At 44.1% G+C, this 25,000-nt stretch overlaps 1 protein-coding gene across 1 annotated transcript in view; it reads right to left on the minus strand.

Annotated features, from left to right (window-relative positions):
* Window positions 1-25,000, minus strand: part of vps13b (vacuolar protein sorting 13 homolog B) — a 495,502-nt gene that overhangs the window by 43,519 nt on the left and 426,983 nt on the right. The window contains exons 47-48 of the mRNA XM_080748468.1: window positions 9,021-9,176; window positions 2,513-2,779 (exon numbers count right to left, since the gene is read on the minus strand). Of these exons, the coding sequence (XP_080604594.1) occupies window positions 2,513-2,779; window positions 9,021-9,176 (423 nt within the window). The remainder of the gene's footprint in view (window positions 1-2,512; window positions 2,780-9,020; window positions 9,177-25,000) is intronic.

Below are 25,000 nucleotides of genomic sequence, written 5' to 3' on the forward strand. Positions count from 1 at the left end.
CTCTCTCTCTCTCTCTCTCTCTCTCTCTCTCTCTCTCTCTCTGAAACACTTTGGGTCTGATCGTACAGGAACACTCGCTTTGAGAAATAAGAAATACTAAGGTCAGAATGACCTTCTGTACTTGGCCAGATGTTAAAGATAAACAGCAATGAGATGGCAGAAAGAGCCATGGTTAGTGTAAGAGGAAGGACAGATAAAAAGCAGAGGTTAGTTAAGATGGGAGGAGAAAGGAGATGGAGGAGATTCAGGAGAAAATGAATGCGTGGGCAGTGGAGAGGAAGAAAGAGAGAGAGAGAGGGTTTAAGTACACAGAAAACAGACGCAGATGGGGTAGCAGGACGAGAAGCTGGAATAGGTGATGGGAACGATAGACACAAGAGGAGGAAGTAGATAGATGGAAGAAAGATAGAGAGGATGACAGAGAAACATAAAGGGGGAGACGAGAGTGAAATGGAAAGACAAAGATGAGAAGAGAAGTGAGATCAGGGATACTCCTCTCTCTCTCTCATTCAGAGCCAGACTTCCATTATGTGCAATGAATCACTGATCTAGAGACAGGAGACAACAGTCATCAATGTCCTTATGCATGCACACACGCATGTGCACGCACGCACGCACACACACACACACACACACACACACACACACACACACACACACACACACACACACACACACACACACACACACACACACACACACAGAAGATGCAGCGGCAAGTGGGAGGAAAACAGACAGAGATAGTAGTAAGGGGACAGAGGTGGTAGGTGGTAGAGGTACAGAAAAAATCGAACCTCTGTTCGAAGTGGAGCTGTGTGTGTGTGTGTGTGTGTGTGTGTGTGTGTGTGTGTGTGTGTGTGTGTGTGTGTGTGTGTGTGTGTGTGTGTGTGTGTGTGTGTGTGTGTGTGTGTGTGTGTGTGTGTGTGTGTGTGTGTGTGTATTGCAGTTGATGCTCAGGGCAGGCTAGACTCAACAGCACCTCTCTGGTCACCCAGGGTACTCAGGCTACACCAGAGGCTACATACAGACAGACAGACAGACAGACAGACAGACAGACAGACAGACACACACCGCCACGTATAGGGAGCTTGTGTTCCACACAGCTCCAAAAAGAGAGAGGGAGAAATAGACAGAAAGAGAGAGAGAGAAAGAGAGGGATGGAGAGAGAGAGAGAGCAAGGGAGTGTACAGAGTACTAAAGACAACTGAATAGAAAGAGGAGAGAGAAGTTGGCATTGATCCAACAGTGTGAAAGTGTGTTCAAAGCATTCCTCCTCCATTGCCCACATACAGTATCAGCCAGTGTTTCCTGCCTATGGTTAGTGTTGTTATGAGAGCGTATAAACTGTATTTTCTGCCTCTCAACATCTCAGAGGTTATGGGTTGGAAAGTGGAGGGCCTTTGATGGAAGAGGCCTATCTGACATGAAGATCTCAATCTGCTCTCTACTGGAGTAGCAGCAGCTGAATGGAGGCTCTCTGCCACTGTGACCACCCAGGAGACTGTGGAGAAGAGAGAGAGAGAGAGAGAGAGAGAGAGAGAGAGACGGGGATCCGGTCGCACTTGGTGGTCTTGTCACCGGCTCTAAACATAGACACTGGAAGAGTGTGGACTGAGGAGTGCACTGTATGTTTGAGTGTGCACGTGCGTGTCCGTCTGTCTGTCTGCTCTTTCTATCGGTCTGTCTCTTGCCCACCTAATGGTGCGTTCAAACCTGGATAGTTCGAGCAGCACGCTTACATACAAAGTTAATGCAAAGACGAGACAACGTGTGACCAGGCGCAACGCAAGCGGGAGCAGCGTGAACAGGGCGGCGCAAACGACGTGAACAGTCGCCTCGCTATCTTCGCCCCAGTTGGAAAAATCCAAGTGAATCGACCTTCGCTTCCCCCCGACTCCACCCATCGCCTCCTGACAGCCAATCGATGTTGATATTGTCCAGAGACACAGAAACGTTTGGGGTGTTTGGTTTTGGAACTGAGTGTTTCGCCTTGATCCCAACGGGACATAATCTTTTTCCAGCGCTACCAAATTGAAGCGATTTAAGTGACTGGAAACAAATATATCTCTTCAGGTTTGAAGGCACCATAAGACTGATAAATTAGACAACTCTTTACTGCACTATAGTCAGAGCTCCAACTGCTGCTGTATGTGGATGTGTACAGCATGAGACTTCTAAGAGTGTGGTGGGGAGTCTGGAGACCAGGTGAATACATTTTAATACCAGCAATACAGAACTACTGTACCAGATACCAGAAATACCAGATTCTGCAAATGCATACATTCTGGAGTGCTTAGTGGCAGAGCCAGCTAGTGCTCTGACCATACTGTATGCTGCTTGTGAGTTGTGAGACAGAACTGGAGTTTGAATCAGACTCCCGTACACTCATGTCTCTCCTCTCTCAGCCTCTCATTTCCCGTCTCCCTACTCTCTCAAATTATGCATACTATTCAGCAAATACATGTGTCTTGCCAATCAAGTATGAGTGTGTTGGTTTGTTACCATACAGTACCTGCACCACAGAGCTGGTGCTATCCTTCTGCCTCTTCTCCAGCCGTACGTCCTGGGACCAGTCCTCGTCTCCCCTGGCCCTCACACACAGCTCCGTCATCTCTGCGTCCTCCAGGACGTAGGAGGGCAGCTTGGCCCCCGCCTCTAGGCAGTCACAGTGCTCCCTGACCACCGTCTGACCATCTGGCCCCACGTAATGCTGCACCACCCGCAGCTCAATGTCCTGACCCAGGTAGCTGCACATCACCTGGCGCCCACAGATGATAATCTGGAGGGGGGGGGCATGGAGGGGAGGAACAGTGGGAGATTAGTCAGTGCAGCGATCAGAGTTACTGATATTGTACATATGGTGACATCTAAATTCAGTGATTTGGCTCACGGCACGTCTTAAAAAAATAGCAGCATCACAGAACCAATGCAAACTAAAGACTGTAGGGAGTTCCTTCATATGATATGGGATGGTATCAGGATTAGATTTCAAAGCAGTGGCTATAGGTTTGTTAATGGTGGTTTTCTCTTGGCATCCAAGCGCATTCATTGAATTTAGATTTCCCCAGACATACGGTATCAGCAGGCAGAGATCTTTGGTTGTCTGAGTCTAAGTCAAAATGAATGCCATTAAAATCTTGCTGTACTGTATATAGTGCATCTGTATAGAGTATATGTTAAACATGCAGCATTCCAGCCGCATATGAACTTCATTAAATGTCACTGCTCAGAGCAAGGAGGCAGTAATATGATATCACGAAAGAAGCCATTGTCAGCGACCTGACAAATGAGGTGGCATCCATGATGGACCGTCATTTCCGCTGTTACGTGACACGAGTCATGAGGAATCAGCTCGGAAATGAATTATGTCTTACCATTTATTGCCCCTTTTTCCCCCTCTCTGATTAGCTACGGTTATACACGGATTTGTAGATCTGCTATATTTTCTTGTTTTTAAACATTTTGAGGAAAAAATTCAACCCCCCCAAAATAGATTATTTTTTATTAATTGCGACCATAGGTCCCAGTGAACTATGAAAACCGGCACATCTTGTCCGTACATCCTTCCTTCCTTCTGTAACGCCTCAATCTTGTTGACATTGTGACATCACATTGTGTGACATCACCTCATCAAAGATCAAACCCTGGATTATCCATACATGTAGACGACAGGATCATCACCTAGATCTCCATATATATGGAGCTGACCTCTACATCGGTTTCCCAGATGATGCCCTGTTAGGGCAACCACACTAATATAATCCCTTTTATGCCCATCAATATTAAGCCCATATCTGGGAATACCCATACAATAGCTGCTGACCTGTTTGTTGACATTGTGACATCACATTGTTGTGACATGACCTCATCAAAGATCTACATCTGATTCCCAGATGATGCCCTGTTAGGGCAACCACACTAATAGAATCCCTTTTATACCCATCAATATTAAGTCCATATCTGGGAATGCCCATACAATAGAATCCCTTTTATGCCATCAATATTAAGCCCATATCTTAGAATGCCCTTATATGGACATATTGTGTCAGTTTAACCAGTGTGGTTGCCGCGACACGAGTCAAACTTGCAAATGAATGATGTCCTTGTCCCTTTTATGCCCATGCCCATATATGGAGATCCCTGCTCTCTACATCTGATTCCCAGATGATGCCCAACCACAATAGAATCCCTTTTATGACCATCAATATTAAGCCCATATCTGGGAATGCCCATACAATAGAATCCCTTTTATGCCATCAATATTAAGCCCATATCTTGGAATGCCCATATATGGACATATAACCAGTCCAACTTTAACAACCAGCTGCAACTCGAATCTTGCACTTGCAAATGAATTCCGTCCTGTGCAAATTCAGTCCTGCGAATGTACGCATTTGCAGAATCTGGTATTTCTGATATCTGTTACAGTAGTTCTTTAGGGCGAGGTCGCTTTCCGCCCTTGGGAGTCTTACTGGTATATATATATATATATATATATATATATATATATATATATATATATATTAAATCAATTTGTTTGATTAACTGTTACACCTCTTATTGTTCTTAACTTTCATCTAGTAACCTATATTGATGGAATCAGTGAAGAGATTGTTGAGTCTTAACAGAAGGGGTGCGTGCACATTGATTGTTTTGGATTAGCAGCAGCAGGTACATGTGGTGCTGTAAGTCAGTGGCATAGATCAGTGCTGCTGTTGGCATCACATCTTAAAGCTTTCTCACTGGCTGCAACTGCTGGCTTCAAGATTCCCTCACCGTCTAAATCAGTGCTTCTCAAAGTGGATTCCAGGGACTTTATGGGTTCCTTTATAGGGGTCTAAATTGGCCCATACAAGTCTGTAACACTAACAGCATACAAATGGAACCAAATGGACCCAAAATGGTCCATTTAATTCCATTTGTACACCGTCAGAGTTAAGGGGACACCTTGAAATTTAAAAGTTAGAGAAACTCTAAATGAGTCCCAGGGATGCTCTATTCTGCAGCCTGCCTGCTGTAGTCTCTGTTCTTATCAAAGGCTTGCTCTATAGAGAGTTAGAGACTGACTACTGCCTTCATGCCTGATAGTCTTCTAAGGCCACTGTCACACACACAAGCCTCTCCTGGTGATCATGGACCTTTTACATTCTTTTCCATTCTTTTCGTGACACGTAGCGCGCGCGCACACAAACACACATGCACGCACACACAATACCATCACATACTCCCAACAATGCCAAGCCACAACCACCAGGGAATCCTCATCTGGGGATGACACATCTAATTGAGTTCAGAATTGATTGTTTCCACCACCATTTGTGTGTGTGTGTGTGTGTGTGTGTGTGTGTGTGTGTGTGTGTGTGTGTGTGTGTGTGTGTGTGTGTGTGTGTCAGTGATAATAATCGTGTGGAGAGAGAGCTTGGCCTCTAATGAGTGAAGCCTCCCTTCTCTTGGTAATCAATCATTTATTTTATATCCCTTCACAGACCTCTCACTGACGTCACCAGATAATGTTTGCACACGCGAGCAAAAGTGTAAGGGTTCGTTTTTAAGCTCTCAGACTTAAATCAACAATCAGGATTTTGCTGTGCACTGTCTATCTCCGGCTGTCCATTATATCGCTCTCAATCAATACACAGATGGATGCAAATAAGAAAGACAATAAGTGTACAAGGATGGGGATAAAGAAAGAGAGAAAAACATATACATTTTAATAGCTACAATTTCAGATATACACGTTTTTAGATTGTCTACTTTAGCTATTTGTTGTACGACGAAGTATGTTGGGCTTAAGCTGTTAATTTGTGTACAAACAAACCCGACACCAGCCATAAAATAACACATCTGCGTAGGCCGGGGAATTCACAGGCAGCCATGTCCGCGAACGCCAGTGACATGAAGCATCTAGATTCACACCGATCATTTCTCCGGCAATAATGTCTGAGAGCCTGAGTGTGCAAGTGAGTGTGCGTGCATGCGTGCAGACAACATACATATGTATATTTATATGAGGGGGATTTTTCAACAGCGGTCGAACAGAAGGCTGCAATATGAACAATAAAACGGGACACCATTATAAAACACAGGAGGAAGGAGACAAACAGAGAAAGAGAGGGAGGGAGGGAGGGAGAATCCAGTTGTGTAGGGAAAGAAACCAACCCCCTGTCCTGCCCGGCAAAAAAGCAAAACACAACAAAATGAGGTATGTTCACGCAGGCGTGAGCCAACATCCTCCTCAGTGGAGGCCGCTGTCCTCGTCTGAGGGTTTGTGTTGTGGATTGGATGTGACCAACACTCATAACCTATCATTGGATCCAATGGGAACAAGATGTAAACCCAGCCGGCAACAGGCTGAGATAGGAATGCAAGAAAGGCAGAGTCTTGTTTTGTCTGTGGGGCCAGGGGGACGACATGTGTGACACTTGACAATATTTACATAACAAAGTGTCACCGCACTCATCCGATGGCAACTCGCTTTTTGGGGAATGAAAAAAAGTTAGATTCTGAGATGGGGGGGGTTTGGGGTTCAAACACGGTTTCCCAGATTTCTTTCCACTGTGTGTAAAGTGGCAAGCTTTTCGTTAACACGGATCACTGGCGCTCTAAGACAAACACATTGTCTGTGTTCTTCTGTGTGGTGAAAACAGGCCAAATATCCTTTGAGTGGCTTTAGGTTTAAACAAGCTTTTGTTTAAGCACTGCGACTCTAATATTGAACAGTTATTGTCACAAGAGAAACCATATCATAACATGTCATATGGTGGAATCATATAACCCAGCATCAAAGGGGCAGAAGAAAGGTCGCTTATTCAGACATGAGAGACCAGGCCTCTGCACTGACGTGGACACACACAAACAGGCCTGAGGAAAGGAACCCGATCTCTGCAAGACCCTTTTCAATATTATTTGAATGTACAGATTACTGTGTACATTAATGGATTTGTTCAAAGACTTTTAGGGTTTACTGAATGAAGAAAGCATCTGTGATATGGTGTAATAATGGATAACATTTGATCTACTCAGATCACCAATTCTCATACAGAATCATTTAGAGTTCAATTCAATATTCTACTGTATCTAATAATAATATTAACCTTAAATCTATATTAACTGACCTTAGCTATATTATATCTAAGGCAGTTAGGTTCAATTTGCCAGTTCCACAAGTTATGAAGTTACTGTATGGTTAAGGTCCAACTGCACAAGAGTATAAGTTATTGCATTAGTGGTCATTGGAGATTTAAGCCTGGAGGTGTAGGCACAAATGTTTTGTAAGTTGTTCTTGCATAGATTGATGCTATGTTTAATCACTCTATAATGCATTACAACAGTGATTACAATGCAGTATAAAATTATTATAATGTATTACAACTGTGAAACTATGTTCCAATTAAAAACTACGATTTGTGACATTATAAACGTCTTTATAATGTGTTATGACCAGTAAGACTCCCTAATCGGGAGATAAGCGACCGTTGGTCGCTTATCTCCACAAATAGGCCAAAAGTTTGTTTTACCAATTATCAAGACATACGGGCAGTTGACAGTTTGCCATGGTTACTCATTGAAGTTGAATCTCCATATATGGAGATAACCTACGCATCACACTAAGTCTGACCTCACCAGCCCATATTTGGACATGAGCAACTTATGTCTCCATATATGGAGATATGATGACATCACACAGTCCTCAGCCGATGATGTGGCGTGATGTCATACAATACACAAACGAGCCCTACAGTATAAAGGGGCAATTCTTGCCAGGAAAGAAGCATTTCTTCGACTCAGACCTTATCGCCAGGGTTGGCTTATAGCAGCTGTCGGTAGGACCATATATGGATTCTGTTAGTGTGGATCTCTTAACAGGGCATCATCTGGGATACAATCCCTTTTATGCCCATATATGGAGATCCCTAACAGAATCCCTTTCATGCCCATATATGGAGATCCCTAACAGAATCCCTTTTATGCCCATATATGGAGATCCCTAACAGCATCCCTTTTATGCCCATATATGGAGATCACTAACAGCTAACAGAATCCCTTTTATGCCCATATATGGAGATCCCTAACAGAATCCCTTTTATGCCCATATATGGAGATCCCTAACAGAATCCCTTTTATGCCCATATATGGAGATCCCTAACAGAATCCCTTTTATGCCCATATATGGAGATCCCTAACAGAATCCCTTTTATGCCCATATATGGAGATCCCTAACAGAATCCCTTGTATGCCCATATATGGAGATCCCTAACAGAATCCCTTTTATGCCCATATATGGAGATCCCTAACAGAATCCCTTTTATGCCCATATATTATGGAGAAATCCCTGCTCTGAGTATCTGACATCAGTGTGATGTCACCTGTTTATGCCCATATATGGAGATCCCTGCTCTGCGTATCTGGTTGCTATGGTAAACAGTTGGTTGCTAGGGTAAAAAAACATGGTTGCTATGGTAAACAGTTGGTTGCTAGGGTAAACAGTTGGTTGCTAGGGTAAAACCATGGTTGCTAAGGTGGTTGCTAACAGACCAGACCAGCAACAACAGACTGTTGCCACAGCAACGTACACAAAGGTTTGTGTACACATGTGGTGTGATGTCATACTGATGCGGAGATATGAGCAGGGCAAAGGTGTGACGTGTGACGTGTGACGGACGGACGGACGGACGGCCGGTGGAGGTTTTCATAGTAAACTGCTCCCTGACGGTCGCAATTATACAATGTTTTAAACTGTTTATAATGCAACTGTAGGCATATTATATAACGCATTATAGACTTGCATGGACTTCATAAAACATGTAGTTTTTCTTTTTTTTAAAACATGGATTTGTTATTCAAAATGTGGCATTATCAGGGTAAAAATGTGTCCCGGGATGCATCGACACTGAGTTTTCTCCATTATTTTGGATTTTAATGCGCTGAGGTGCAAGATGCATTGCATACCCATCAATATCACTGCCATATCTGCTACCTAGTGTAAGACCACCTGTGGTGTGGTACGGTAGTAACGGTACCTGTTTCTGGACTCCATTGAGCTGCGCCACCTTGATTATCAGTGAGGCGGTGCGTCCTTTATACTGAATGGTCCTCAGCAGAGTCCCCACATTGTCCACACTGAAGGCCTCTGACCAGCGCCAGTTCCCCCAGCCCTCGATGCAGATGTGCAACAGCTGTAGGACAGGACAGGCAAACACACAAACACAAACAGCCAAACACAGACAGAGAGAGAGACAAGAGAGAGAGAGAGAGAGAGAAAGAGGTTAGTCTCGTTGCCCCTATTTATCCCAGAGCAAAAGGCACGTAAACAAAGAAAGTCTTTGTTTGGAAGATTTAGTTGGGCAGAGAAGAAAGACAAAGTTCCTGTTTACTGCTGCTGAGTAACATAGACTGTGAGGGGCTGCTGCTGTTTGCTGCTGGAAGTACAGAGAGAAGGTCACACACAATAACCCCACTGGTGGCTGGAAAGTAGCTGATGTAGAAGCTCATTACAGTTGCATAAGAGAGAGAGACAGAGACAGAGAGTGTGTGAGTGTGATTGTGAGTGTGTGTGTGTGTGTGTGTGTGTGTGTGTGTGTGTGTGTGTGTGTGTGTGTGTGTGTGTGTGTGTGCGCGTGCGTGCGTGCGTGCGTGCGTGCGTGCGCGCGTGTGTTTGTGAGAGTGTGTGTCTGTGTACATGCGTGCGCGTGTTTCTTGCCCCGTTCTCCCATGTTTAAATAAGAGTCTGCCTGTCAGCCATTACAGCTTGGTACCATCACTAAAGGGCAGAATGCAATAATGTGTTGAGAGGTAAAAATAAGCATGCGCACGCACGCACGCACGCTCGCACACACACACACACACACACACACACACACACACACACACACACACACACACACACACACACACACACACACACACACACACACACACACACACACACACACACACAGCCCTTAGAAGACAAACGCTATAGCATTTGGAATACAAACATCTGTTTACCGGTAGCCATGGTAGAAGTCCTGAATCTAATCTGTACAGAACAGTAATTGTACTTGTCTTTTCCAAACAATTATTCACGGGGTGGGGCAAACAATAAAGCTTCAGTGAGGGTATCGAGTACTGTGTGACTTTACATTTAAACGATACAGCAGCTATACTTTTGTTGACACTACTAAAACATAGAGCTGAGGTGAAAGTTACAGAAAGGTAACTGAGCATGGAACATGCACAGCAAATTCCATGGCAATACATCCAGTAGTTTTCAAGATATCTCGTTTAGGTCCAAATTATTCTAGGGACGGATGGACGCATGGAAGGATGGACGGAGGGATGTTGCCATCCTTATAGCCCCTATAGAGTAAATATACCCTAAACACACCCTAATGTCTCAAAAGGTCGGTCAAATGTCCATCCTCGCCTGAAGCACATCTGTGTTAGAGTGAGGTCATGCACAGATCGTCTCCCTGCAGGATGTTGAGTGCTACATGACAAGGAAATTCATTTGTCAAACAATGCGAGTTTAGTCATGGGATGATAGCAACAATACAGGAGCAGAATGGTAAATATGCAGCCACATCTAAAAGATCCCTCCTCTCTCAAGGCTGCGAGACTGACCTCCAACCTGACTGAACTCTCTGTGTCAGCACGGCTGCCAACGCAACTTCAAACATGGGGGGGAGAGAGAGAGAAAGAGAGTAGAAAGACAGAGGGAGTGAGGATGGAGAGAGGGTGGAATGGAGGTGGAGGGGCTCCCAGAGGAGTAGCAGCCAGGTTGAAACACTGAACAGCATTTTTGAAGATTTACACTTTGGCTGTTCGCTTCAATGTGCCGAACGTTTAGCCAATCTGTTAAAAGAAAAACAAATTACCCCCAGGGTCAGAGGGCGCAGGGGAGCCCCTGGTCAGGACCTTCTGTGTTTCTCTCCACTTCAGGCTCGCCTCGCCGTTTGAAGACAGATTTCATTACAATAACACGCTTAATCAAAGCCTGAATTCACTTTCGTCCACATCGGTCCTCCTCTCTCAGTCTCGGCTCAGTGGAAATGACATAATTTCTCAGATCTGCTTCTCAGTGGAGTTGCTGACTGGGGGATGGGGGTAAAGTGGTGTATACTGGCAGGTGGTGAAGGTTGGAGCACTGGGGGTGTGTGTGTGTGTGTGTATACCACAAAATTCATAAGACAATGGTGCTTTGAGAAAGTCTTTCAGTCTTCCCATATTCCCTTGTACTTGTGCATCTACTTTAGAGCTGTGCTGTAGAGTGAACCTTAGTGAGATGCGTCATTTAAATAGCCCGAAAATGTTCTACATGTCCAAAATAGGGATGCAAGGCTGAAAGTGGCAAATGAATGTACTGTATGGTTGCAGACAAAAACACATGTCTGTATGTAAATCACATTTTACATGTGAATGATGGGTATGGGTAAGCACTCTGTGGCAATCTAAAATCTGATTAATCTGCAAGAAATGTTCAGGGTGGAGAACATATCCATTAAAGCACTAAATTCGAGGTTAATTGCGAATGATAGGGAGTGGCAATTGCTATCCCCTGGGACCCCAAATGACGCCCCTGGCTTAGTGTACAGCCAGATCTTTGCTTTGATTTGACTTTGAGTGGAGCTGGCTTGGTGTTAATTGTGGTTAAAACCTTGTGGCGTGCGGCCACCTTAGATCTCTCTGCTCTACCTGAGAAGGCTGGTTTGTTATTTCAACAGCACCCTCCCCTCCTCTCTCGCTCGTTTCTCAGTCCACTTTATCATGCCTGTGGCTCAACTTGACCTTTCAGGGAGAAGTCATAATAACGTCTCCCTTCAGACTTCAAATGGCTGCTGCCGCTCTTGTTTAAGTTCGGCACTGACCTGAGCCAAGTGGTGAAGAAACAAAACAAAAACACAGCAGTGACACAGATGAACTGGACACGTAGGCAAATAGGAATGAAAAGCAAGAGGTTCTGTTTCTTGGCCACTTGTCTGACTGCTGTGACAAAGTGAAAGAACAAAGGACATAACGTGGATCAACTGCAGTTCCAAATGTTGGGAGCATATGGGAGCAACTTTAATCTACTGAACCAAAGCCCAGTATTCCACTTGAGACATTGTATTAAGTGTGAGGCCAAGTTCATTCAAAGTACTGCACAGTATAAGTGGATGGGTGACAAAGGACATTATGCGAAAGTGAATACCGGTAACTCTGTCAGACAGAGACATTGTACTGAAACAACCTTTAAAATATACATTTGTTGGTTAGTTAGTATTAAAAGATATACCAAAAATACGACTAAGCAAAACTTTATTTCCATTCAAAATGAGGTGTTTCATAATCTGATATTAATTATATTAAATATGATTTGACCAATCGTCTAGATTCAAGTCTGTGAAGACATAATGTCATCAGTCTGATTCATGATGAAGGAAACACTCACAGTTCCAAGTATGCAAATTAGAGCATTAATCTTTTTCCCAATACATTAGTCATGTTTCCAAAGAACTCCCGACACACACCCTCTGTAATTGGTCCTGAACAACTTATCAGAAACATTAGAAAAACATCAGAAACGCCCAGATCACACACAAATCCCGAAGGTCTCTCTCACTCTCTCTGTACCTTTCTTGTCAATCCCCGGGGACAGACTGTGATTAAGGGCAGTTTAATTTGAACATTACTGGGCGCCAGTAGTCAATCTGCTTAGGATTTATTAGACGCAATTATTGATATGATTATAGGAAATGAATCCAGCCACAGTTACATGTACAGTAATAAAGTTTTACTTTGCATTTTCCAAGGTAATTTACATGCATCTGATCCTAGGAAACTGATAAGAGCACAACAAAAATCGTTCATTACCAATAACTTATTAGCCTTTAAATGTATTTTTTCAAAATTGAATATAGGTTGTGATATTGTTGGTGTCAGATTAGAAAACATGTAGGCCTACTGTATGTTCAAAATATTTTTTATAATGAAAAGGGAAAATGTTTTCCAATGTGTTAGTACAAGATGTCACAAGCTCTTGTTAATACTTTTCATTGGTTAAATATTGAAAAAAACAACAGACGGACTTTCAACCTGGCTTCAATATTATCTAATCTTTCAAAACATTTTTAAGTCTTGTTGTAGATCATTGTTCACCTGGTATTTTCGAGTTACTATTGTTCCATGATGTGACTATTTACCTTGTTGTTTATTAACACATATGGTGCCAACCCCGAGTTTCCCGAGTTTGTATTGGTACTAGTGCTGTGCCAACCCCGAGTTTCCCGAGTTTGGGCCGTTTTTTGAAAAAAAAAAAAAAAAAAAAAATCATTTTTTTTTTTTGGACCTCCAGAAATGTATTAGGCATGATCGCGATCGCGAAATTGCATGTTTAACCCCCATACCAACCCATTCTTTCAAACATGGCAGCCATGTTTGTTTACATCTGAAGAAAACATAATGGCTGATAAATCATGAATGCCTGAACGGATTTCCAAGCGGATTTTTTTGTTTGAAAGCTGTGAACAGCATCTACACACGTGGTGCATCATCTAGGCATGGGCGTGCACTTTTTACACACTTGCACAATTACATGGAAGTCTATGGTAACCATGGCAACGCGAGACATTGAAGAGAAAAAATCATTGCAACATAAGTGTTAACTAGAGCTCAATACTTACCTCTGTTTATTCAGATGTTGCACTTTGTAAATTGCTCTAGATGCAAAATGCCTAAATTGTAAATTGTAATTGTAAATTATATAAAATAAAATAGGATTCATATATAGAGATGCAAGGTTTCTTCCCATCTGCGAACCTTAGTAGTCACTGCCAAAGAGTACAGCCTTGAGACCGTAGTACGGTTATTTGACCACAGTTGTAGATGTAACACTGACATAATGTTTTCAATTCAAAAGGCATGACTCATATCATGACTAGCATGACAAGTATCACACATGGTACATTAGTAAGACACCGATATCACCAGTGGGCTTACGTGCATTGCGGTGGTCAGGCCTGCTTTACATACCTCACAGCTGACAGTTAAGGATGTTGTTGAATGTTGAACAAAAGACATTTTTACTTGATATGTTTTCAAAAATCAAAGACGGTGTTGAAATGGTGACTGACCAAGATGTAACAAGTAACACCTGCCTGCTGAATCAAACATCAAAAGCTCAGGACAATGACGTCAAAATAGGAGACCTTTTGCAAATGACTGTTTAAGGCCGTTTTAAGATCTTATCACAACATCAGTCACACAAGAAGAGCTCCAATCACTATAGATCTGATACACATGTGACAATTTCCTGTCTTTTTAAACAGTGACTGCCTTGCAGATGTGTATGTTACCATGGAACTAGTTTCCATGGTAACAGAACCCAAACATGCTTCTGACACATTCTGACATTGTATGAATATCTAAAACTCCCCACCACATACAGTACCCGCCCAAACTGTAAAATATACCCAGTGAGTCAATCAACCACCCAAATACCATCAAGGACACGATGTCATGTCTACTGGTGTGTTGCCTAATTCTAGTCCTTGGAGAAAATCATTACCAGCAAGGTTTCCTGTAAAAGACAATGAGCTGTCAGTAAGCCAGAACATAAACAATTACTTAATTCCCTGATTAATAGACCACTCACATCGCAAACTGTCAAAGGTCTACTTTGATAATGTCAGTGTCAACGCACATACAGGCACAAGGGCACATACTGTAGAGCAGGGGTCTTCTATGTTTTTCAGGCCAAAGCTTGAGAGAGAGAGAGAGAGAGAGAGAGAGAGAGAGAGAGAGAGAGAGAGAGAGAGAGAGAGAGAGAGAGAGAGGGACCCCCACAACATATTGTATACAACTGTGTTGCAGATTACTTTTTTGTAGTTTTCATATAGATTCATGGACTTTGTTTGACAGCATTTTCATCAGTGTTGGGTCAATTAATGTTTTTTGTTCATATTTTGGATTCATGTTCATGTGTATTTTTAGGGGCACGTACCTTTTAGGCGAAGCCCGAACTGGCGAAGTGGGGAAATGTCCGATACCGTAGCGATCTGGCGAACGTCTTCTGGACAGGGCGTTTATCGTGCGCTTGCCCAGGCCTTACGGCCTGGGCATAAATATAACGATTGCATTCACCACGGCTTCGTAACTCGCGCGGCGCTCCGCCGGCCGCGCAGCCCTGGCCCGCTCTTCGCGGCCACTCGCGCCTGCGGCGCTCGGGGGCGAAGAGCAGGACCAAGGTCCGCTGGCCTTCGCGCCGCTTGCAGTGTCGTGGACAATCGATTCGCCAGATCGCTACGGTAGGAGACAAATCCCCACTTCGCCAATTCGGGCTTCGCCAGAACAGGACTTTCCCATTTTTAGTCACGTCTTAAACCCTCAATGATAGTCATTTTGACCTTTCACTCTGTACTTGGTCTGCTGTTTACCCCCGCTACATGAAACACGCAAAGTGCAGCGTGTTGTGGATCGGCTATTTTCTGCTATCGGCTATTTTCTTGTAGTTTGGCTATTTTCTGTGAATATTCCACCTAGAATAGGGATGCTAGATTACAAGTGGTTAGTGTAGAAAAAAAGACATCCAATCATACCACGATTTGGCGGCCGCCCTGTAGTAACTCTGAGAACCCTTTAGGGGTCACAGACCCCCTTGTTGAAGACTGCAGAGTATTAAGTATAGACCTATGTAGCCTATGTACAGAGACCCTGACAGTACATCACACAGGCAGACAGATACACATGTACATTCACAAGCCCTCAACACCCGCTGTCTGGTCTCAGACAGAAGGAGTCACTCATGCCTCTGTAACCGCTAGCCGTCTACTGTCCTCCGAGAGGAATGTGCTAGGGTGCACACAAAACAAAATTAAGTGTCTGTCCGCGGTGAGGATGCAATCAGCGTTCCTGGATCCTCAGCGGAGCAGCAGACAAAGCCGCAGCGGTCGTCTGCCCATTACTACCATTCCTTCAGCCCTCCTCACACTGACTGTCATGGCAGATTGGAACCATACAGCAGAGGTAGTGCACTATACAGTGAACCACAACGGTAGCTCTCTGCACCAATTACATGTATTCAGCCATAGAGGGTTTGCCAGGGCTTAGTTGGTTAATTACCTACAGATATGTTTCACCTAATGGAAGTCTTACATTTATGCCAGATGTTCTGAATCCTGTCGCTAAAGGAGGCAATTTTGCAGCTTAGCTGAACGTTTTTGAGAGGTTTATATTTTTATTTTGTAAACACTGAGGTTGTAAAACAAGTCCCATTGTAGCCCTACGGTGGAAAAGAAGACATGCACCATCCATATTATTTGGACAGCAGGGAGGAAGGGGAGGATGGGGAACAGAGCTTCGCCTTGTCTGGTGCAATGACTTTTGGGAGCAGGGAGCGAGCCAGCCACCTAACAAATGAGAAACAGGTTTACACGCAGACAACAAAATAAAATAAAAGGAACACAGAATACTTTGCACCCTAGAGACATGGGCTGACAAAGAGAGCTTTTGGCTTTTGGGGGGGGGGGGGGAGAGATCGAGTGATAGTGCAGGAGTGAGTGAGAGTGGTAGAAAGAGATGACAAACAGGGAAGAGAGAGAGCAAGAGTGAGTGATGGGTGAAACAAGCAAAAAAGAAAGGGGGAGAAGTGAGAGACACAACAGCATCCTTGCCAGTGCAGCGAGGGCGAACCAGTGTAACACCAGGGAATTATGGTGGCTTTTAACAGCTGTCTGCAGCGCTCCTCTTCTCGCGACTGACTTGTCCAAACAAAAGAAGTGAGAGAGCGCAACATCAAAGTCCGGATTTGCAAGTCTAAGAAGCGGTTTGGGGGCGCTGGAAGAAGGTACAGAGAAGGGGAGGCATTGTGCGGGCGCGCAGTCCACACAGCCAAGACGTTAAGGGGTTCATGCTTGACTAACATCGGTTCCATAGTTCCTCCTTCGGTTTCTACCGAGGCATCCGAGACGGCCAGGGCCTCGAGGGTTCCAGGAGACACAGACGCGGCAAGTGCCTTGTGTCGAACGATGGGAGCTGACACAAAAGGCACACTGTCTGGGAGGAGAAGTGGGCGGAAACCGCACGGGGGTGTGAGGGAGTCAGTGGTCCAGGACCCTCGGAAGGACAGAGACCTTGTCCCAGTATGAGAAAAAAAAAAAATCAATAATCCCCTGAAAAACAAAACCCTGCCCCAGGCTCCTGGAAGCATAAGACAATGCAAAGTGACTGCTAGCGTGGATACTGTACACAGAGACAAACAACACAGCCCACACAGTAGTATTTTCAGCAGGCTGACACATGTATGTGCACTGCACACAAATGCACACATATGCTACTAGATTATACCATATAATCTTGAGTGTGTACTGTAGTCTGTATGCATGCACATACAGTATCTATGCATGCTTGCAGGCGGGTAGGCAAGCAGGCAGGCAGGCAGGCAGGCAGGCAGGCAGGCAGGCAGGCAGGCAGGCAGGCGGGTAGGCAGGCAGGCAGGCAGGCAGGCAGGCAGGCAGGCAGGCAAGCACGCACAAACACACAGTATAAGCATACAAGAAAGGCATGTTCTTGATCACAGACAGATTAGGACCAGAAGAGACCTCGGTCACCCCAACCGTGACCACAATTAGAGTGTCACTAAGCTTCAGCCCATCCAGAGGCTGTGGGCTGACTGTAGTCTAACTCAGACAACATGACTGATGTGGATGTCTCCACTGGTTTGACAACGCTATGTACAATACAGCATAGCACTTCGCTACAGAGAGATTTGGTTCACTATAATGAAACCACAGGTTCTTCAGCTAAAGGACAAATGCAGCATGGGTTAAGCCTGTACAATAACCCCACGACCGCAGTATTGTATATTGTGTAACGAAACAACACTGTAGCCTAAATATTCAGCAGAACGCACAAAACATATCACCACAATACAGCTGCCTTCACTCATCTACTGGTACAGTATTGGTAAGGTTGTTTGAAAAGCACAAGGTCACAGGGCACCACAGTGCATCGTCAGCATTATAGAGACGTATCCACTTTTTATTTCTTTTTACATACAATGCATGTAACTGTAACAATGAACAACGTTTACTCTTGTCCCAAATGGGACTCTGAGAGAATAATTCCAATTTTGTTCTCTTGACAGTAGCAGTAAGATGACCCAAGAAATACTATAGTCTGCCTTAAACTACATTTAGAAAGAGCTGAAACTGCAGTGGCTTGGTATACCAATAGGAAAGATCCATGATGCAGTAGTAGACTTACAGTATATAAGATAATCCACAAAAGCCGTGAAATATAAAATAATATAAAAGATCTAACATGGGTTTAACAACAAAGTGTCACATCACACTGAATTGTAAGCTTGTAGATCTGCTATTTTTGAATTGCAACAATTATATTTGTAGATTTTCAGTGAAGAGATTTGGTGTATCGGGGAAAAAAAGTGGTGACCAAGTACAGGTATAGACCCCTGGGGACCCCGGTCAATGAAGTATAGTAGGGTTTAAGCAATAGACCCTATAATATATTGGGGTCGTGGGGGACCCAAAGCAAATCATGGTGGAGTGCTGAAATGTCCTGCACGTCCCGTCTCAATAACCTGGATGTTGCGCTCCTGAAGCATGTAATAGTGTGGTTGGAGCATTGTTGCAGCATGGTGCACAGCATGGAGACAATCCATAGACTTGAAAAGATGATCAGACGCACGCACGCACGCACGCACGCACGCACGCACGCACGCACGCACGCACGCACGCACGCACGCACGCACGCACGCACGCACGCACGCACGCACGCACGCACGCACGCACGCACGCACGCACACACACACACACACACACACACACAACACACACACACACACATACAAAACTACATTTAAGGGAAACAAAATGGCTTAACGAACTGAGCTGGCCCTTCCTGGAGGTGTTGAAATATTTACAGTGAGCTGTTCCTTAAGGGGAATGCCAATAAAATTAGCCATATTACCAGAAATATAATGGTTAATATACCCTGCAGCTTCAGGACAGTTTTCACTCTCTCCATAATGTTTATGAACGATCAAATGGGACCTTGAATTGCTCTTAAACAGGTTACAGCAGTTATATCTGAATAATATAAAGGTTATGCCCAGTATCATATCTTATACCGATATTTCCAGGAGTGAGATATGGGATACAGCATTTTCAAATGGAACATTTGAGATAAATCGTAAAACTTCCACCTACAGATCCATTTTCAAGGATACCATAAAAGCTGTTTTAGAAGGTTTGCGGGACAAGAGTATGAATATGGTTGAACCTGTGACTTCTGCGGACTGGCTTTGTACTTAATATGGTTCATATTAATCCCAATAACAATAGGCATTTGACCTGCATGATCTTTATTGAGATGAATAACATTGGATGCCCTTGTGGCTCAGACAGACAGTTAGAATATCATCAACTCACGACACTCTGGGATTGAGGTTGTCTCACAATTGTTTGCAGATCCTCATGTCTCCCACCTTTCCTGTGAGTCTTTACTGTAAACTATCTAAAACAATATCTGCAAAGAAAACCCTCATTCTGCAATTGACATTACCGTACAGCAGGAGTTCATAAACTCCTTCACACTGGAACCTCAACCTACGTTGAAAACACATTGTCACAACTTAAGGCAACTTAAACTCATCCAACCAAAACATGCCATGTGGAGAGGCAAACCAGAAAACGCTTTTGTGGCCCATTTGGGATCCCAACCCACAGCGTAGGACCCACTGCTGGAGCATAAATGTACACATTTCAAGGCCAGGCCTTGGCCTTGTTGGAGTAGATAAAAGCGTGTTTCTTTAACTGCTCACACATTGCTGTGTTTGAAGGGATTTACATAGAAAAACAAACATCAGATTGGAGCAGCTCAGTCCTCATCAACATGATAATTACATTAATCTCCTCATGTCAGTGAGGGAGCTTCCTCTGGGACAAACTACACACAGGGAGGAATTACTCAGATATATAAACACACGCAGAATCATAATAGACGGTCGGCTTGTCAGATATACACCACGGAATCATAATAAAATCCCACAGCATGTCAGGGAGAGTGAGAAAACAAACTGCTCTAAACACAGGGGTTTAGCGATGAGTAGGATTTAGCTGTACAGCGCTATAAAAAAAGAAATTGTTCTAACTTTGGCATTCAATGTACTTCTCATGAAATCCTTGGCTGCCGAGCTGAGCGGAGTGTGCAAGGGAATGTAGTACATTGTTTTCCAGAATGTTGAATCGGGACCCAATGGTGGGGTTTGCGAAAAAGACAATGGCTCCCATGGTTATACAGCACAAATCGATCTTAAACTGTATTGGCCATATTACGTTACCATTGCTTTGTAGGATTAATTGCATTATAAGGTAGGTTGGAAGGCTCTGGGCTTTTAGAAGCTCATCCTATTAATCACAGATCAAGGCCGTCAAGTGTGCTATGCTGATAGAAATGGCTTCCTTCCCACACCAACTTGTTAACAAATGTGAATGAGAGGATGTTGCCATTTCCTCATAAACTGAATATTGGTCTGGCCCAGTGCGAGCCTGAACATAATATTGACCTGGCAAAGTATGAGCCTGAACTCATCTTCCTGAGGGGTGGTGTCCAACGGGTGTGGTAGGGGGAACATTGGGGTTATGCAGGGTCTAGATCAGTGGTTCTAAACCTGTGGGTCCCCAGATGATTAACTGAATGTGCAACAGTAAACAAACCAAGATAAAGTTTAAGTGTATAGAGGGTATCTGCTAAAGTGACAATTGAAGGACTTTTTAATTAATGACAAATTAAACATTGGCCAAATTGACAAACAGAGGCAGAAATTGTGAAAATAGACGATCTACATACGCCTCGCAACGTGAGGCGTATGTAGATCTGCTATTTTCACAATAGAAACATGTTATACAAAATGTAATTCCTCAACTCTTAGTGCTCGTCAGTTAAAATATGATTATTTTGGGGGTCGCGGCCTGAAAAGGTTGAGAACCACTAGTCTAGATGATGTGGGATTGACTACTGAGGTCTGAGGAGGTGAAGAGTGATGAGGCAGTATAAACCTGGGGACTGCTGGTTGGGTATGCAATCTAGAACACTTGTGTTCAGGCCTGCCTGACAATGTAAGAGAATTCGTTGTCATGTTTGAGGAGTAGAACATGTTAGGCACACCTGCATGAGAGCTATGACAGAGAGCCTATGGTGTGGGGAAGTCCATCCTGATAGAGTACATCAAGGAAGTACATGTGAGGTTGTGTGTGTGTGTTTGTGTGCGCATGCATGCGTGCGTGCGTGCGTGCGTGCCGCGTGTGCATGCGTGCGAGAGTATGTGTGTGTAAATCATTGTGGAAGTGTGTCAGACCTGTCCAGAATCATACATCTATACTATAATTTTGCAAATGTCTGTCTGAGTGAGTGTCTGTCTGTCTGTCTGTCTGTCACAGCGTTTCTCCTCAGTGGCTGGAGCAATTGATCTGAAATCGCATCACCATTAGCATATGAACACACCTGACATAACTGTGAAGCCCGTTTGTCACTTTCACAAATCATATGCTGTATATTAGCATTTTTATGGTGTATCTACTATCTATTCTGCATCTAGCATGAGGCACATCTATTCTGCATCTAGCATGAGGCAACATGTTTAACCAGCTCTCTCTGTGTGTGTGTGTGTGTGTGTGTGTGTGTGTGTGTGTGTGTGTGTGTGTGTGTGTGTGTGTGTGTGTGTGTGCGCAGGCGGGTGGGCGGGTGGGCGGGTGGGCGGGCGGGCTGGGGGGGGGGGGGGGTAGCCATTAAACGAAACGGGTATTTCTTACATTGATGCTCCTACATATTATCATGCAAGCACCAGTTAAAGTTACTTTCCATCCCTCATCCCATAACCCACACACTGCACATCATTTCGGAGCTCATATCTTTGAACGGGTGTGTGTGTGTGCAGGCAGGCGGGTGTGTGTGCAGGCGGGTGGGTGGGCGGGCGGGCTGGGGAGGGAAGGGAGGGGGGGGGGCACAGTATCTCTGTAGCCATTAAACGAAACGGGTTTCTTACATTGATGCTCCTACATCATGCAAGCACCAGTTAAAGTTACTTTCCATCCCTCATATACTGTATGCACAGTGCACATCCCATAACCCACACACTGCACATCATTTTGGAGCTCATATCTTTGAACGGGTAAGGGCTAGTATAGTATAAAGTACATCTCCACAAAGGACTCTACAGTATATCTGTTGACACTCCATGAATGATGTTGCTAGACAGAGGGAGTGAACCGCTATACATGCACACTAAAAAGACACAAACAAACGCACACAGATAGCCTCTCTTTCTCGCTAACTGTGTATATCTCGTTGCCTTCCCACCTCTCCACTCCACTCCACTCCCTCTCCGCCGTTCAGAGGAGGTATGAAATGATGAATAAGCAGAGACAGAAGGCGAGGGTGAAACCTGGAAGCCAGTCTTGTCACTCCCATCAGCCAGCGCTGTCTGGCAGCTGTTTAGTCGACCAGCACCTAAAAGTCATCAGACAGCCAATATCTAACCTATGACTTGACACAGGCATTCCTTTAATAATTACATGAGGGATTTTTCATTACGGTATTATTCTCTGAGGCACGTTGCCTTAAGAAGCTCAAGTTCTCTTCACTCGACACTCACGCACCACGGACAAACAGCGATGTGGACTAGATCCAACAGAGTCTGTGACTGAGCGATTGACTGTAACCCTGCCTGTTTATGACTATTATATTTGTCAGGAACCCAAACCGAGGAGCTAGAATGATGATGATGAGCATCTCAGCAAGTCACTCAACTGACTCATATGCCATTTGTATCACGTTGCCATAGTGACAGCACATCTTCCGTTGTAGTAATTCCACATGCAGCCAAATATCTGGCCTTCAGGTTGTCGAAGGCTGTAGGTTAATCATTACCAAGGGTGCATTTAGTTTTTACATTATTGCACAAGTTAGGGTGAAGAAGACGTATTTGACCGCGAACAGGATCTGCCAGCAGCTGATAAAGACAGTGTAGAATAAATAGCCTTCTCTCTCTCTCTGTGATTGCATGTCAATGGACTTTTAATGACTCTCTTAACGTGTGGGAACATCTTTTTAGTATCAATCGTTCAAGTTAATCCAAGAAAACAAATGCGTTGCCATGTTGCTAGGAGGAAAATTGAAGTGTGCTTGCACACAATACATCATTGATATGGAAGCCTGGATGAGTGGCCAATATTTAACCTTTGCTTTATGACACAGAATTTTCACTTTCCACCACCCCAAACTCTTCCTCTGGTAATGTCCTCAAGGACCGGCCTGTTAAAAATGTCTCATTTCCTCAAGGGCCAGCCCAGCATTGAAGAAACACAGCACCAAGTGTAGGTTTTCTCCTGGGATTGAAATAGACAGCACATTCTTTCATCAGTCTCTCTCTCTCTCTCCCCCTCTCTCTGTCTGTAAGTCTCTCTGATCAATCATTGAATACTGTAGGAGTGTAGGTTAACCTGTCTGTAGCTAATAACTCCCTTAGGGTTGATGCGCCAAATGACCTGTTTAGCTTAGTGTTTCTTAACCACTTGAACCCCAGCATCTGGGGGAAGGCTTCACTAAAAATAGTGACGCGTTGTGAGCTTGTAGATCACCTATTTTTGGTGAAGAAAGTTAAGGTAGATGGAAAAAGAAATCATCAAGTACAGTAGAAATCAGGTCTGCTTTACCAAGCATAGAGGGTCTAAAGTGGTTAAACACTAGGTCATGGGACAGTTTCTAGTGAATCCTCAGTAGCATTCATTTTAAACAGCCTGGGTCCCAGTGTAGAGCTAGATTTAGTTCATTTGTATCACAAGCTGAAAAGGTTTAAGAGCCCCTGTTTTAAAGGTGAAGGCAAGTTCACTTGTCAGAGGCAAAACCAAGTAGTACATTTTACAGTAGCATAGTTAGAAATAAAAAACTGTAAGAGACAGTGTTTGTGGTTTTTGTGTGCTGCATTACTGTAACATACAGTAATGGGGTGATTTCAACATGGATTAAAGAGAAGGGCAGGTTTGTTTTTTTAAATGAAAGCCTGTGGTTAACATTAGGGTTAAGGAAAAATGTATGTGCCTTGTGAGATTCATCAAGTATGGATTGTGGCTTTAATGCTGCTGATGAAAAGGCAAGATATCCATTCATTCACTAGCAGATAATCATCAGAAGGGCATATATAATACTGTGTATGTTAAGAACAAAGTGCCTGAAGCATAAAAGCAACAGGAAGACTATTAAATATAGTACCTGTAGTACTTATTCCTCATAGTCTATTCCCATTAACTCTGGACAGTGTATGGGTTCAGTGTAGAGATGCACACGCACGCACACACACATTCATAAAAACAGAGAAACTATCATACACACATGCACATACAGCACGCACGCAGTCACACACACGCACACACATACTGTAATGCATGCACGAACGCACGCACGCGCACACACGCACGCGCACACACACACACACACACACACACACACACACACACACACACACACACACACACACACACACACACACACACACACACACACCCACACCCACACACACACACACACATAAATACCTCCCTGTCATGCCTGCTTCCAACAACACAGCCAATCTAACCACAAACTAATAGTCCTGGGCTGCTATCTCCAGCACTTTACCCTCGGGAACCATACACACACACATACTGTATGGGCCTACAGTACATGCACGTATGTACACACACGCTCACTAACACGCACGCACGAACGGAAAGCTCTCGATGCCTTCTGCTGAAGTAAATTACAATTTATTCATATTATGAATATTCCTTGTAGGCACTTAAAATGTCCTTCCCAAATCCAGGAGGCTTTTACGCCCCTCACTCCCCCTAACCACACTAACCACAGGGATTTCCATCAGCCTGGCTGTATCCTGCACCGACCCAGCAGCCAGATATTTCAACCATCCACACCGCAACACACCACACGCCAGAGTCCTGAAAAACAGCAGGGTGGGGACGGCGTGGGT

This window comes from Nannobrachium achirus (genome assembly GCF_963921795.1).
Source record: "Nannobrachium achirus genome assembly, chromosome: 2".
Classification (NCBI taxonomy): Eukaryota; Metazoa; Chordata; class Actinopteri; order Myctophiformes; family Myctophidae; genus Nannobrachium; species Nannobrachium achirus.